This window comes from Choloepus didactylus, chromosome 10 (genome assembly GCF_015220235.1).
Source record: "Choloepus didactylus isolate mChoDid1 chromosome 10, mChoDid1.pri, whole genome shotgun sequence".
Classification (NCBI taxonomy): Eukaryota; Metazoa; Chordata; class Mammalia; order Pilosa; family Megalonychidae; genus Choloepus; species Choloepus didactylus.
This window is the reverse complement of record NC_051316.1, coordinates 102511770-102529068: the sequence shown is the minus strand read 5'-3', so window position 1 is coordinate 102529068 and position 17299 is coordinate 102511770. Positions and strand designations below refer to the sequence as shown.

Here is a 17299-nt window from a genome sequence, read left to right as displayed (position 1 = left end):
TGTTAATACACTTATAAAATAAAATAAGTAGTTTATAATAATTTCATGATTAACATTTTTCTTTCAATGACATTTCTGATAACCATTAGAGATTACATTAAAATATAAAGTAAAGTCCCTCAGTAGAGATATAATAAGCCTAACATAAATATAAAATAACAGAAGTCAATAAAATAATAAGGCCTCATGTTGTATAATCTTTTATATATGTTCAGTGGAAGGGGCACTATACTAGGAATCAAGAAAAATTCATTCTAGCCCCAGTTCCATTATTTAATAGCTGTGCAACCAATAAAGCCTTCAGATGACTCCAGTCTCGGCTAACATCTTGACTGTCATGAGAAATCCCAAGGCAACACAAGCAACAGAAGAAAAAAATAGATAAACTGGACTTCATCAAAATTTAAAATTTTTGTGCTGCAAAGGATACCAGGAAGAAAGTGAAACGGCAACTCACAGAATGGGAGAAAATATTTGCAAATAATATATGATATATATGATAAGGGACTTTTATCTAGAATTCAGAAAGAGCTCTTTCATCCAATGATAACCCAGTTTTAAAATGAGCAAAGGATCTGAACAGACATTTCTCTAAAGGAGGTACACAAATGGCCAATAAGCACATGATTAGCCATCAGGGATAGGCAAACTAAAATCACAATGAGACACCACTTCACACCCACTAGAATGGCTATAATCAAAAAGACATATAATAACCAGTGTTGGGAGTATGTAGAGTCTGGAATCCTCATACAATGCTACTGGGAATGTAAAATGGTTTAGCCACTTTGCAAAACAGGCAGTTCTGCAAAAGGTTAAAAATAGACTTACCACATGACACAGCATTCTACTCCTGGGGATATACCCAAGAGAAATATAACCATATTCCTCCATAAAAACTTGTACACAAATGTTCATAGCAACATTATTAATAATAGCCCAAAAGTAGAAACAGTCCAAATGTCTATCAACTAATATGTGGATAAATAAAATTTGGTATATATCCATGTAATGAAATATTATTTGTCCATAGAACAAATAACATGGATGAACCTTGAAAACTTTATACTAAACATACTAAATGAATGAAGCCAATTACAAAAGGCCACATATTGTATGATTCCATTTATGTGATGTGCAGATTAGGCAAATCCATAAGAAAAAAAGTAGATTAGTGGTAGCCTAGGGCTGGAGAATTGGTAGGGGGAAGGGGGAATGACTGCTAATGGACACAGGGATTTTTAGAGGAGGTGATGAAAATGTTCTAAAATTGATTGCAGTGATGGTTGCACAACATTGTGAATATGCTAAAAACCACTAAATTATATACTTTAAATAGGTGAATTGTATAGTATGTGAATTACACCTCAATAAAACTTTTTTTTTTTTAAAGAAAGAAATCCCAAACTAGAACCACCCAGCTAAGTTCTTCCCAATTCCTAACAGAAACTGTGTGGGATAAGGCTTATGGCTTTCAGCCACTAAAATTTGGGGCAATTGTTTATGCAGTAATTGATAATTAAATCAGGAATAAATAAGAGTTAACTATATTTATAAGATTACTATTTGAACACAATTAGTCAACATTATTGAGTAACCAGAAGAATGAATTAATGAATATCACTTTAAATATGTGAGCAATGTATGTTTGAATCAGAAGTTCCCATTTTCCTCAATCTTAAAGTTCCTGTATTAACTCTTGTTGCTTTTTAAACACATCTTGTTTCACATATATATTTGGATTAGGTTGTAAATTGCTAGAAAGGAAAATCTTTGCTGTTTTTATAACTCCTCTTTACCTCCAGTATCTAGAACTTTATTCATCAAAGCAAGTTATATCCAGTGATAACTGATTAACTGATTTCTCTTCCCCTAAAATGATTTAGAAAAAGGTCTTACTTATTATGCAACTGCCTGTAGATGTCACTGCTGAACAAGGACAGCGAAGACATTCTTTTGTGGCATCAGGACTCTGATAAAATCCTTCTTTGCATTCTTCACAGTGATCCCCTTTGCTATTTTCCTGGCAGTTTAAACAAACACCTGAAATAAACAAATTATATAAAAACAATTTATTCTGAAGGCGCAGAAACTTTCACAATTCAACAAAAAGACTCTAAATGTTAACCAGAAAAAGAAAAAGTGATAGGGATTGTACAGAGTTCAGTTCTTACCCTATGTTATTTCTACACTTGCTATGCCTATAAATTCTGTGTCCCCTACCAGACTGTAAACTCCTTAGAAGACTGGATACATGAGTAGAATTTCAGAAAGCACTTGTTGATTGACTGACTACATGCCAAAAAAGGCCAACTATTGAAAGAGAGAGAAAGAACGGGAGAGAGAGAGTGTGTGCAAGAGAAGGTAGGAAGGTGGGGGGGGGGTGGAAGAGAGGGAGGGAGGGTGGAAGAGAGGGAGAGAAGAGAAGAGAAGAGAAGAAAAGAGAAGAGAAGAGAAGAGAAGAGGAGGGAGAGAGAAAATAAAAATTTTTTAAAATCCATGGAACTACACAATACAAATAGTGAACCCTAAGTTAAACCGTAGACTTTAGTTAACACAATTATAAAAATATGTTTTCATCTATTTTAACAAATGTACCTCACCAATACAAGGTGTTAATATAGGATGGTATATGGGAATCCTGTATCTCATGTGTGATTGTTCTGTAAACCCACATCTTCTCTAATTACTTTTCCTTCAAATCTTTTCTTACAGAGAGAAGTTTAGGTTTTTCTTTTTTTTTTACATAGTCTAATCACACGGCACATGTCTTTTTATATCCTGCATCTTTCACTTTCCCATTTATTATATATCATTCTTTACAACATTTTAATGGCAACATAATAATTATCATTTATTGGTTGCTTATGAGGAGCCAGGCTAATACTGTATTAAGGGTGTTTAATCTTCACAATAGCCCATTAGGTAGTTACTGTTGTTATCCCAAATTTATAGATGAAGAAACAGGCTTAGAGAGGTTAAGTAAATTGCCAAAAGTAAAGATAAGATTGGACTTTCTGTGGTAGCATATGCCTAGATAACATAATTTACTTAATTCTCTATTGTCAGAAATTGGGTTATTTAATACTTTAGGATTATAATTCACTTTGGTGAGCATCTTTAACATAAAGCTTTTTATGAATTTAGATTTATTTCCTCAGAAAAGATTACCAGAAATAGAATTACTGATCAGAGAAGTGTATTTAAAATTCCTGACACAGGCCCAGGGTGCCCAGCTCCTGCACCATCGCCTCTACAGCTCTGGCTGCTTGCCAGAGGCTGCTTCTTGTGGACCTTGTGTGGGAGCCTGCTGGCACCTGGGGACCCAAAGGCCTGGGGGGAGCACAGGAGTGAGTCAAACACTGAGCATATCAGTGCCAGCGTGGAGCAGCTCAGAAGATAAAATAACGGTCCACTTTATAAAGCATGATGGTGAAACATTAACCACCAAAGGAAAAGTTGGTGACTCTGCTAGATGTTGTGGCTGAAAATAATTTATATATTGATGGTTTTGGTCCATGTGAGGGAACCTTAGCCTGTTCCACTGTCATCTCATCTTTGAAGAATACATATTTGAGAAGTTACAAGCAGTCCTGTTGAGACAATGACAAGTTTTTCTGGCCTATGGACTAACAGACACATCACAATTGGGCTGCCAAATCTGTGTGACAGTCTATAGACAATAGGACTGTTGGAGTAGCTGACACAGTGGTCAATGCCAGACAATCCAGTGATATGAACAAGAACTCCTAAGTCAGAATAAATAGCAATATTTCCATGAAATTTTACCTATTTTTATAATAATTATTTGTTAAGGTAATTAAATAAGTAAATGAATGAATGGATTTATTATTATAACTAGCTTTACTATTTTAACTCACTTTGTATAACTACTGAATTTTTTGTAGTTTTGAAAGTATGCAATCCTTATTTTAGTTAAATTATAAAAAGTCAACCAAATATTAGAAAATAGATAATATGATAAAACTTAACATTTTACCTTATATTTGTTTAGTGACATCATCAAAATGTTTTCATATAAATCTTATGTCTGCTTACATGTAAGCTAGATTAAAAAGCTCTTATTATCCCTGTTTAAACTGGGTGAAGGCAGGGATCAAAAATGGCTTGTCTAGGGCCATACAACTAATCAGAAGATCAGGTACTAGAACCCGTCCTGTCAGTAGAAGTTAAACAGTCTGACTGAAACTGGAAAAATTATGAATATCTTACAGCAGAATTAAAAATGACTGCGTATGGACAAAATATTTAATTGTTCAGTGAACAATTGCAAAGACAGTTATTAACCTAATTTCAAAGACAATTATTAACCTCATAAAGAAATATTTCAAAATTTGATTCATTGAGAAGTAAAGTCTGAACATAGGCATTATAACACTATGAAAGAAGTTTGATCTCTGTTCTGGCAATACTGCAAGAATAAGCTAAATATTAGATGTCTTTATCTTTCCTATTGTAAGCAGAATGGTCTATCTTTGTGATCTTTTAAAAATAGTGCTGAATAGTGAATCCCTGTCTGTAGTAGAATGAGAATCTTATGAATTAGGTTTTCTCTGTCCTAAGCCAGAAAAGGAAATGAACAGGTTGTTGCATTGCACAGCTCTAGGGGGTGCCATTCTCTTAAACAATGCTGAAGTTGCACAGCAGTATGCATCATTCCCAGAAGCGAGGGAATGGTTTTGAGTACTATACATTATCAATTTACAAATGGAAATATCTGTATCCTTATTTTTATTAAAAATAAATTTGGGCAGACTTCCAGGAAGATGGCAGAATAGGTGAGGCAGAGAAAACTTCTCCTCTGTGAAGGAAACTAGAGAAAAGGCAGAGAATGCCCAGAACAGCAGTTGCGGGGTGAGGGCAACCAGAGAGGGACTTCTACAATACATGGTGGGCACTTGGATGAAAAAGCAGAAAAACTGCTTCTCAAAGGATGGGGTGAGTTTGTTGAACAGGGACCACTGTCAGGGGCTGACGGCAGTGAGATGGTTGCAAAGCAGGGGAGGGAACAGCTCTCCACTACCATGCACCCATCTCAGCAATTACCTGGGAGATAATCTTCTTCAGCCAAATAGCCGGGAGCTCCCATGAGGGAACCTTGGAAACAGCAGATCAGTGTTGACCGCATTTACCCTCCTTATATGGAAGTCCATGGTGTGCCTCTTAAAAACAGAGGGAGTGATAGGCGAGGGTGCCACACAGAAGCAACAGAGGCCATGTCCCACACCCAAAAGGCTCACAGATACATGCTGGGCAGGGAAGACACATTTGAGCTGGAAGGTGAGATGCACAGCCCCATGGCCTGAGAGTGATCCACCTGGAGGCCCAGGAATTACCAGACACATGGTGCCCTTAAGCAGACTTTGTGTTGAACTGCACAGGTTCCACACTGCAACCTCAGGGCTGGCAGTCCCCAGTGCACAAGGAGAACTGTTTCACTGATTGGATTTCCACCTGGTTTGGACCCTGCCCAATGCACAGGCAAAGTTGGGGGAATGCTGGCTTGAGGGTGAGAGGGGGCTCAAGAGTGTCATCTGCTAGGAAGACAGGGAAAGAGTGCTCCAGCAAACTGTGGCTCTACCAAAAAAATATGTAAAAGTTCAAATAATCCTGCATTTCCCCAAATAACCTTATCAAGATAAGAAAATGCCTGGAGGCCAACAGAAAATCACAAAGAACATGAAGACCCAAGAAGGTATGGACAAGCCAAACAACCAAATTAAAAAGCTAGAGGAGACAAAGAACTTGGAGCAATTAATCAAAACAGTGCAGACAAATCTCCAAAACAACTTCAATGGGCTGTCTAAAGACATAAAGGACACCAAGAAGACTCTAGAAGAGCATATAGAAGAATTTAAAGAGTACATTAAAAAATAGTAGATCTTATGGAAATAAAGGAACTGTTGATCAAATTAAAAATATACTAGAGACACAACAGTAGATTTAAAGAAGCAGAAGAAAGACTAAGTGAATTAGAGGACAGACAATTGAATGCAAAAGCACAAAAAAACAAATGGTGAAAGAAATTGAAAAATTTCAAATAGATCTCAGGGAAATGAAGGACAACATGAAGCGCACAAATGTAAGAATCATTGGTGTCCCAGAAGGAGAAGAGAAGTATAAAGGGCTAGAAAGACTATTTGAAGACATAGTTGGGGAAAACTTCCCAACCCTTCTAAACAACAAAATATGCAAATAAAAGATTCCCAACAAACTCCAAATAGAATAAACACAAATAAATCCACTCCAAGACATATACTAATCAGACTGTCAAATGCTGAAGAGGAGAAAGTCTTGAGAGCAGCAAGAGAGAAGCAACTCACCACATATAATGGAAACCACATAAGACTAAGTACTAACCACTCAATGGGCACTATGAAGAGGAGAAGGCAGTGGTATGACATATTTAAAATTCTGAGAGAGAAAAACTGACAGCCAAGAATTCTTTATCCATCAAACCTGTCCTTCAAAATTGAGGAAGAGATTAAAATTTTCACAGACAAACAAATGCTGAGAGAATCTGTTAACAAGAGACCTGTCCTGCAATAAATATTAAAGGGAGCTCTACCAGCTGAGACAAAAATGAAAAGAGAGAGAAGTCTGATGAAGGGCACAGAACTGAAGAGTATTAGTAAGGGTAACTTAAAGGAAAAAAAAATAGAGGAGGGGGGAGGGAAGAGATCTGACAAATAAAAACCAAAGGATAAGATGGTTGGTTTAAGAACTCCCTTCACAGTAATAACTTTGAATGTAAATGGATTAAACTCCCCAATTAAAAGATACAGATCGGCAGAATGGATTAAAAAGTATGATCCATTGATATGCTGTTTACAAGAGACTCATCTTAGACCCAAAGATGACACAAAGAGATTAGAAGTGAAAGGATTGAAAAAAATATTCCACACAAGCTATAGCCAAAAGAAAGCAGGGGTAGAAATACTAATATCAGACAAAATAGACTTTAAATGCAAAGATATCATAAGTGACAATGAAGGACACTATATATATGAATAAAAGGGACAATTTACCAAGAAGAAATAACAATCATAACTGTATATGCACTCAATCAAGTTGCTGCAAAATACATGAGACAAACATTGGCAAAACTGAAGGAAGCAATACATTTTTCTACAATAATTGTGGGAGATATTAATATACCACTCTCTTCTATAGATAGAACAACCAGACAAAGGGTCAATAAGGAAACTGAGAAACTAAACAATGTGATAAATGAATTAGACTTAACAGACATATAGAGCACATTACATACCAAATTACCAGAATATACATTCTTATCTAGCACTCTTGGAACATTCTCCAAGATAGATCATATGCTGGGGCACAAAACAAGTCTTAGTAAATTTTAAAAGACTGAAATTATTTGAAGCACATTCTGCGAACATAATGGAATGCAACTACCAAGCAATAACCACCAAAGAAACAGAATATTCACAAATATGTGGAGGTTAAATAACACATTCCTAAACAAACAATGAATCAAAGAAGAAATTGCAAAAGAAATTGGTAAATATCTAGAGACAAATGAAAATGAGAACACAACATATCAAAACCTATGGGATGCAGCGAAGGTGGTACTGAGGGGGAAATTTATAGCTCTAAATGCATATATTAAAAAGGAAGAAAGAGCTAAAAGCAAAGACCTAACTGAACAACTAAAGAAGCTAGAGAATGATCAGCAAACTAACCCTGAAGAAAGTAGAAGAAAATAAATAACAAGGATTAAAGCAGAAATAAATGATATGGAGAACAACACAAAACAAACAAACAAAAACAATAGAGAGAATAAATGAAACCAAAAGTTGGTTCTCTGAGATCAACAATTGACAAACTGTTAGGTAGAATGACAAAGTTAAAAAGAGAGAAGAAGCAAAATAAACAAAATCAGAAATGAGAGGGGGGCATTACTGTAGTTCCCAAAGAAATTTAAAAAATCATAAGAGGATACTATGAACAATTGCACACCAACAAACTAGACAATTTAGAGGAAATGGATAATTTCCTGGAAACACATGAACAACCTAGACTGACCAAGAAGAAATAGAAGATCTCAACAAACCAATCACAAGAAAAGAGAGCCAATCAGTCAGCAAAAAGCATCCCACAAATAAAAGCCCAGGGCCAGATGGCTTCACAGGGGAATTTTACCAAACTTTCCAAAAATAATTGACACCATTTCTGCTCAAACTCTTTCAAAAAATTGAAGAAAAAGGAACACTACCTAACTCATTTTATGATGTAACATCACTCTAATACCAAAACCAGATAAAGATACTACAAGAAAGGAAAACTACAGGCCAATCTCCCTGGTGAATACAGATGCAAAAATTCTCAACAAAATATTTGCAAATCAAATCCAAAGACACGTTAAAAGAATCATACACCACAACCAAGTAGGGTTCATTCCAGGCATGCAAAGATGGTTCAACATAAGAAAATCAATGTAATACAACACATTAACAAATTAAAATGGAAAAATCAAATGATCATCTCAATAGATGCTGAAAATGCATTTGACAAAACTCAGCATCCTTTTTTATAAAATCACTTCAAAATGTAGGAAATGAAAGAAACTTCCTCAATATGATAAAGAGCATATATGAAAAACCCACAGCCAGCATAGTTCTCAATGGTGAGAGACTGAAAGCCTTCCCCCTAAGATTGGGAATGAGACAAGGATGCCTGCTGTCACCACTATTATTCAACATTGTGCTAGAAGTTCTAGGCAGAGCCATCCAGCAAGAGAAAGAAATAAAAGGCATCCAAATTGGAAAGGAAGAAGTAAAACTGTCATTATTTGTAGATGATATGACCTATATTTGGAAAATCCTGAGAAATCAAATACAAAGCTTCCTGAGGTAATAAAAAATTTCAACAAAGTAGCAGGATACAAGATTAATGTGCATAAGTCAGTACCATTCCTATACACTAAAAATAACCTAACTGAAGAGACACTCAAGACAAAATCCTATTCACAATAGCAACTAAAAAAATCAAGTACTTAGGAGTAAACGTAACCAAGGACATAAAAGACCTCCACAGAGGGAGAAACTAAGATGGCGGCTAGGTGAGACAGGGCGAAAAACACCTCCGTGAAAAACACTAGATAAAAACCAGAAAGTGACCCAGAATTCTGGTTACAGCGATGCGCCAGCTGGACGAGGTCTCCTAGTTCCAGAAGTGCCGTATACTTGGTGAAACTGGGAGTCTGCATTCTGAAACAAGAGAGTAAGCTGGCTGCAAGACCCGCAGCCAGGCGGCGGTCTGGGGAAGCCAGGGTTCAGCGTTTGGAGACCAACTGGCTCTTTAAAAAAAAAAAAAAAAAAGGAAAAACCCAGGAGCAGCTGCAAGTGGGAATCACACAGTAGAACACAGCAAGAGGGGGCTAGGATGGCCTCTCGGTGTCTGGCCGGGAAGATAGCCCACTGCAGATACCCTCGGGGCCAGGGGAACAGAGGGGAGAGCCGGAAGCAGAAAGAAACCCCGTGGCTCGCAGCTGGCTCCCCAGAGGGCTTGATAAACTGCCCAGGGCCGTGCCCACAGCCAGGAGCCCCACCAGTTGTCCCAGAGCTGGGAAGGAGGAACTGTGCGAGGAGTGGGGGGTTGAGATGCCCCGTTCGGCCATTTTTGCTTCAGGCTGAGAGCGCGCTGCTGCACGGCCCAGGACTTCCCTTGAGGGACGGCATGCACTGGTGACATAGCACGGAATTCCCTCAGCCGAGCTCCTGGAGGATCACAGCTGGGAGGGGGGACCCGCTCAGAGAAACCACAGATGCTATGCCAAGTCCGGTGGTTTGTGAGACAGCGAGAGAGAGGGGCTGGGGCTGAAATGAAATGAAGGCTTAGACTCTTGTGGCGGCCTTGAATCTCCGGGAACCTGGGGGATTTGAATATTAAAACTGCCCTTCCTCCCTGGCCACCCGTACACACGCCCCACATTCAGGGCAGACGGCTCCAGCAACACACCCAATCTGAGTTCTCCAACTGAACCCCACAAGAATCATTTCCCCAAACACCATGGGAACAAGGTTGAGAACTGACTTGACGGGCATAGGTGACTCACAGATGCCATCTGCTGATTAGTTAGAGAAAGTGTATGTCACCAAACAGTTTCTGAAAAATTAGATCGATATCCCTTTTTTTTTACAACTTGAAAGAACCCTATCAAGCAAAACAAATGCCAAGAGGCCAAAAACAACAGAAAATCTTAATGCATATGATAAAACCAGATGACATGGAGAATCCAACTCCAAACACACAAATCAAGATATTGGAAGAAACACAGTACTTCACACAATTAATCAAAGAACTACAATCGAGTAATGAAAACATGGCAAAGGATCTAAAGGACATCAAGAAGACCATGGCACAGGATATAAGCAACATAAAGAAGACCCTAGAAGAGCATAAAGAAGACATTGCAAGAGTAAATAAAAAAATAGAAGGTCTTATGGAAATAAAAGAAACTGTTGGGCAAATTAAAAAGACTCTGGATATTCACAATACAAGACTAGAGGAAGCTGAACAACATCTTAGTGTCCTAGAAGTCCACAGAACAGAAAATGAAAGAACAAAAGAAAGAATGGAGAAAAAAATAAAAAAAATAAAAATGGATCTCAGGGATACAATAGATAAAATAAAACATCCAAACTTAAGACTCATTAGTGTCCCAGAATGGGAAGAGAAGGGTAAAGGTCTAGAAAGAGTATTCAAAGAAATTGTTGGAGAAAACTTCCCCAACCTTCTACACAATATAAATACACAAAGCATAAATGCCCAGCGAACTCCAAATAGAATAAATCCAAATAAACCCACTCTGAGACATATTCTGATCAGACTCTCAAGTACTGAAGAGAAGGAGCAAGTTCTGAAAGCAGCAAGAGAAAAGCAGTTCACCACATACAAAGGAAACAACATAAGACTAAGTTGTGACTACTCAGCAGCCACCATGGAGGCGAGAAGGCAGTGGCATGACGTATTTAAAATTCTGAGAGAGAAAAATTTCCAGCCAAGAATACTTTATCCAGCAAAACTCTCCTTCAAATTTGAGGGAGAGCTTAAATTTTTCACAGACAAACAAATGCTGAGAGACTTTGCCAATAAAAGACCTGCCCTACTTCAGATTCTAAAGGGAGACCTACCAACAGAGAAACAAAGAAAGGAGAAAGAGATATAGAGAATTTTAACAGACATATATAGTACCTTACATCCCAAATCACCAGGACACTCATTTTTCTCTAGTGATCACAGATCTTTCTCCAGAAGGGACCATAAGCTGGGACATAAAACAAGCCTCAAGAAATTAAAAAAAAAAAAATTGAATATACTCAAAGCACATTCTCCAACCACAATGGAATACAAATAGAAGTCAATAATTTTTGAACTGTAACTCCACTATTTACTTCCTACATGATATAAAATACACAAACTCTAAGGACAAATCAGTGGTTTTGAACTCAGTGTAAAATATGTAATTTTAGACAACTATATAAAGGTGGGGGAATGAAGGAGTATAGGAACATAGTTTATGTGTCCTATTGAAGTGAAGGTGGTATCAAAGAAAAACAAGATTGATATGGATTTAAGAGGTTAATTTTAAGTGCCACAGTAAACACAAAGAAATTATCAGAGAATATAACCATCGAGATGAAAAGTAGAGTTTGGGTTAAGAGAAATGGGGGAAGGGGCAATGGGGAGTTAAGAAATGAGTGTAGGGTTGCTGTTTGAGGTGAAGGGAAATTTCTAATAATGGATGGTGGGAAAGAGCATTACAACATTCTAAATGTGATTAATCCCACTAATGGAAGGCTAGGGAGGGGGTGGAATGGGAAGATTCAAGCTGTATATATGTTTCCACAACTGGAAAAAAAAAAAAAAAAGACAGTCTAAATAGATGACGATTGAATGCCAAGGATGAACTTGGATGGGATTGGAGGATAGAGGACAGGTGGCTCAAAGGGACACAGTTGAGACATAAGGTAAAGGAAATAAAGAATGTAAGCTTTGTATCATTGTTGAATCTCTTGTACTTCTTCACTGTGCTTAAGGGGATTGCATAAAAGAATGTTCTTGTTCATGGGAAGTGTATATGTGAATTATAGTGTATGTTCAAGGATGTGTGCAGCTAGCTCTCATATGTTCAGAAGACCGAGCAATAGATGATGGATGATAGATAGGGAGGGAAAGAAATAGTGATGTGACAGCATGTTAAAGTTGGTGGATTGAGCTATCGGGGGGGGGGGGGGGGTCAGGGTATGATGGAATTCTGTGTATGGGGTTAGTATTGTTTTTGCAACTGTTCCTATAACTTTGAATTTATTTCAAAAAAAAGAAAAAAGAAAAAAAAGACCTCCACAGAAAATTACAAAACTTTACTGAAAGGAATCAAAGAGGACCTAAGTAGGTGGAAAGATATTCCATGTTTGTGAATAGAAAGGCTAAACGTCATTAGGATGTCAATTCTACCCAAACTGATCTACAAATTCAATGGAATTCCAATCAAAATTCCAATAGCCTACTTTGCAGACCTAGAAAAGCTAGTTATCAAATTTATTTGGAAGGGAAAGGGGCCTCAAATTGCCAAAAACATCCCAAAAAAGAAGAATGAAGTGGGAGGACTTACACTTCCTGATTTTAAAGCCTATTATAAAGCCACAGTGGTCAAAACAGCATGGTACTGGCACAAAGATAGACATATTGATCAATGGAATTGAATCAAGAGTTCAGAAACAGACCCCGAGGCCTATCGTCAACTGATTTTTGATAAGGCCCCCAAATCCACTGAACTGGGACAGAATAGTCTCTTCAACAAATTAACTCACGTGGATCAAAGACCTCAATATAAGAGACAGTACCATAAAACTCCTAGAAGACAATGTAAGGAAACGTCTCTAAGACCTAGTATTAGGAGGTCGCATCTTAGACCTTATACCCAAAGCACAAGCAATGAAAGAAAAAATAGATAAATGGGACTCCTCAAAATCCAAAGTTTCTATACCTCAAAGGACTTTGACAAAAAGGTGAAGAGGCAGCCAGCTCAATGGGAGAAAATAGTTGGAACCCATATATCTTATAAGAGACTGATATCCAGTATGTATAAAGAAACCTTACAGGGAATGATAATCTAATAAGAATAGACAAGTTATGGAGGGTAAACTTAATGTTATGGGAATGCTCAGGAATGACTATGGTTTGTTAATTTCTGGGGGGTATGGTAGGAACAAGTTCGTAGAAATATAGTTATTTTAGGTCATTTGTTTTTCTTATTCCTTTGTTGGCTTATAGTTTGTTTATTTTCTTGGGGTAGGGAGGAACATGTTGGAAGCAATGTATTATTTTAGGTTGTTTCTCTTATTCCTTTGTTCAGTTACGGTTTGTTAATTTTCTTGGGGTATGGTAAGAACATGTTGGCTGCAATGTAGCTATTTTAGATTATTTGTTTTTTCTTATTCCTTTGGGTTTTGTTTGAAATTTTTTTTTTTATTGTTTGTTTTTTATTTTTTTGATAAAGTTAAAAAAAAATAAACCTTGAAACTCAATGACAGTAGTACAAACAGCCCAATAATAAAGTGGACAAAAGATATCAAAAGTCATTTTTCTGAAGAGGAAATAAAAATGGCTAAAAAAACACACTAGCCATTAGGGAAATGCAAATCAAAACCACAATGAGATATCATCTCACACCAATAAAAATGGCTGCCATTGAACAACTGGAAACTATAAATGCTAAAGAGGATGTGGACAAATTAGAACTCTTATTCATTGCTGGTAGGAATGTATAATGATACAGCCACTGAGGAAGATAGTTTGGCAGTTCCTCAGAAAACTAGATATCAAGTTTCCCTACAATCTGGCAATTTCCCTTCTCAGTATATACCTAGAAGATCTGAAAGCAGTGACACAAACAGACATTTGCATACTGATGTTCATAGCAGCACTGTTCACAAATTGCCAAGAGATGGAAACAATCCAAGTGTCCTTCAACAGACAAGTGGATAAACAAAATGTGATATATACATACAACAGAATACTATGCAACGGTAAGAAGGAACGAGGTCCTGAAACATATGACAACAGGGATGAACCTTGAAGACATACTGCTGAGTGAAATAAGTCAGAGACAAAAAGGAGAGATATTGTATGTTATCACTAATATGAACTCCCTGAATAATGTAAAATCAGTGTCTTACAATGTAGAATACCAGGGAACTAGAGATAGACAGAAGCTAGTGAAGGGGGAATGATAACCTAATATGTTCAGATATGTTATGAGGGTGAACTTAAAGGTATTGGAATGGACAGAGGTGATGATAGTTCATTAATGGGATTATAAATATTAGTGCCACATTGAAAGTGAACACGATTGAAAGGGGTTGTTCAAAGGTATTTATCCCACAGATCAGCAGCTTACAAATATAAATAAGCGCTTGCATGATCTACTTCTAAGGTATCACACTGGTACCGAGAGTTAACAACAGAGCGGTATATTGGAAAAACTACATATTTTATATTCTAGACTATATTTAATAGGAATACCTTTCTAGTACCACACTAATACTAGGGATAAATAATTAGGGGCTGATAAGAGCTTTGGGGTGTTTTGGGTTATGATAATTGTTTAAAATTGAGAGTGATGATTATACAACTAAGTGAAGATAATGTGAGACATTGATTGTTTATCCTGGTCAGAATATATACTATGTGAAATTACAAACTCCCCACTCAATAAGTCAAGCCCTCAATCTTGAGTTTTTCTCTAGTGAAACTTATGGATGTAAAGGGAACTCTAAGCCTATCTACAATTATGCCTATGAGTCACCTCCAGAGAACCTTTTTTGTTGCTCAGATGTGGCCTTTCTCTCGCTAAGCCAACTCTGCAAATAAATCCATTACCCTCCCCCTCTATGTGGTATGTGACTACCAGGGGAGTGAATCTCCCTGGTGACATGAGACACGATTCCCAGTAATGAGTCTGGCTCTTGCATCAAGGGATTCAGAATGCCTTTTGACCATAAGGTGGAAAAGAAAGGTAACAAAATAAGGTTTCAGTGACTAAGAGATTTCAAATAGAGTCCAGAGGCTATCCTGCAGGTTCCTCTTATGCAAGCTCCAGACAGATATTCCAAATGCCCACAGTATGCCAAGCCATAATCAACAGTAGTCCTGAAAATCCTAAAGAATATCTAGGTCTCTATCTGAGACTGTATAAAAGTTTCACTCACTAAGTTTACTTTTCAGAAACTTAAATCCCCCAGAGTGTTCCTATACCAGGTAAGTCCCCAAACCCAGAGGCAACAGCCTCTCCAAAAACATCAACCCCCTTCCCCATAATGTTGACACCCCTTTTCAATATGAACAAATTAGGACAGTCACTGCCCAAATATCCCTCAAGACTGAGAAAGTGATCAAACAAGAGAGAGGGGTAGCAACTGACAACAAAGGATTATGAATACTGAATTTTTTTATAAATTTTTTTTTTAGTTTCTAGGGTACTAAAAAAGCTAGAATGAAATAACTGATGTGGTAGAACTGTAACATATGCTTCAAAATTTGCTCTATAGCTTTTTGTTAAATCATACTATGAAAGTTATCACATTTTTGTGTATATGTCATACTTCACATTAAGAAAATAACTGCAATTGTGGAAGTAACCCATAATATTCTTTGAAATTTGCTCTCTAAATACTTGTTAAATCTTACTTTGAATGTTATCACTTTTCTGTATATATGTTATATTTCACAGTAAAAATGTAAAAAATTAAATTTCTACAAGTTAATTAAGGGGTAGACAGTTTGCTCTTTGAAAGTATAGGAAAACTAGGACTAATTGAAAGAAAGATCAGAATAAATTAGTGAAAAAAGTGAACTATAAGACAAATGAATTAGCTTCAGGTATGTCATGCAGGGTGATCATTTTCACAAATATTTGTCAAGTACTATATTTGGCATAAGACACTGTATTATGCACATTGGGGAATACAGAGCTGAACAAGGCAAGGAATACCTTCAGGCAGCTCACCTTTTATCAGCAAAAGATAGCACATATGCCCAAATATTTTGCTTGAACTAACATAGCCAATTTGCCAAATAAGGATTCTTTTAGAGTAATTAATATATAAATCATAATTAGGAAGCACTTGAGGCTTCTAATGTTCATTAGATGTTTAATAACTATTGTATGCCTTCTATGTGTAGAGAGCTTCAAAATAATGTTTCTTAGGCAGCTTCAACATTCTCCTTGTATTCTCACATGAAATACATAAACTTTCCTTTCCAGAGCTACATGGTTTTAGATTTCAAATTAGAAAAATTTTAATTAATGAAGTTGAATTGTATTACTTAAATAAAACCTACAAAAATTATTTTTTAAAAAACAAAACTCCAAAGTGTTTTCCCCAATAAATTTTACACAAAAAGATTACATTAAAAATCTACTTCAAATTAAAACAGATACAGAAAAAGACCAGAAAGAAGGGAAAAAAATAAGGACTGTGAAAACATAGTAAGTGGCCACCAGAGGGCAATCGTATCATAGCACTGTTAAAAAAAAATCATTTGAAACAAATGGAACACTGATTTTATAAGTATTTGCTCTCCTTTACCTTAGATTTCACCTTTATTATATTTCCAAACAAAGAAACCAATAGGAGTTCTTTTATCACTAGCTGCTTTTATAAATCATAAAGATGAAAAATATGAAAAATCATATTTTGCCATAAATGTATTATCTCCAAAGCAATGATGGGTCCAGATTTACTTGTCATTAAAAAGACCGCCTCATGGCTTCAAGGCAAATTAAAAGTGAGAATCAACAAGGTATACAGCTTTCTGGTACTGTAAAAGATCTAAATGGCAAGTTAAAGAAAATTAATAAAGAAATTTTCCTGTCATCATCCAGGATTTTTCCTCTGTATGTTTTTCCATTCATTCGCTCATTTATTCAACAAACATTTAGTGAGTACTTACCATGTGCCAAGATCTGTGCTAGAGATTATGTATAGTGATGAGCAAAACTGGTATTGTCCCCACTTTCATGAAACTAATGATGTAGTGAGTGAGCCATACATGACTCATAATCCATAATATATATGTATATATATAACTACAAACTGTGCTAAGTGCTATGAAAAAAATACAACTGTATACAAGAATGTATATTTGAGACATGCCATTTAGCCTGGAGCATCAGGGAATGCTTTCTAGAGAAGTGACCTTTGAGTGAAGACCTGAAGGAAGAATATGATTTAATAAGGCAGAGGGG

The 17299-nt window shown here is 36.6% G+C and overlaps 1 protein-coding gene across 1 annotated transcript in view; it reads right to left on the bottom strand.

The window, feature by feature from the left end:
* Window positions 1-17299, bottom strand: part of MEGF9 (multiple EGF like domains 9) — a 131412-nt gene that overhangs the window by 11168 nt on the left and 102945 nt on the right. The window contains exon 4 of the mRNA XM_037851314.1: window positions 1900-2043. Within this exon, the coding sequence (XP_037707242.1) occupies window positions 1900-2043 (144 nt within the window). The remainder of the gene's footprint in view (window positions 1-1899; window positions 2044-17299) is intronic.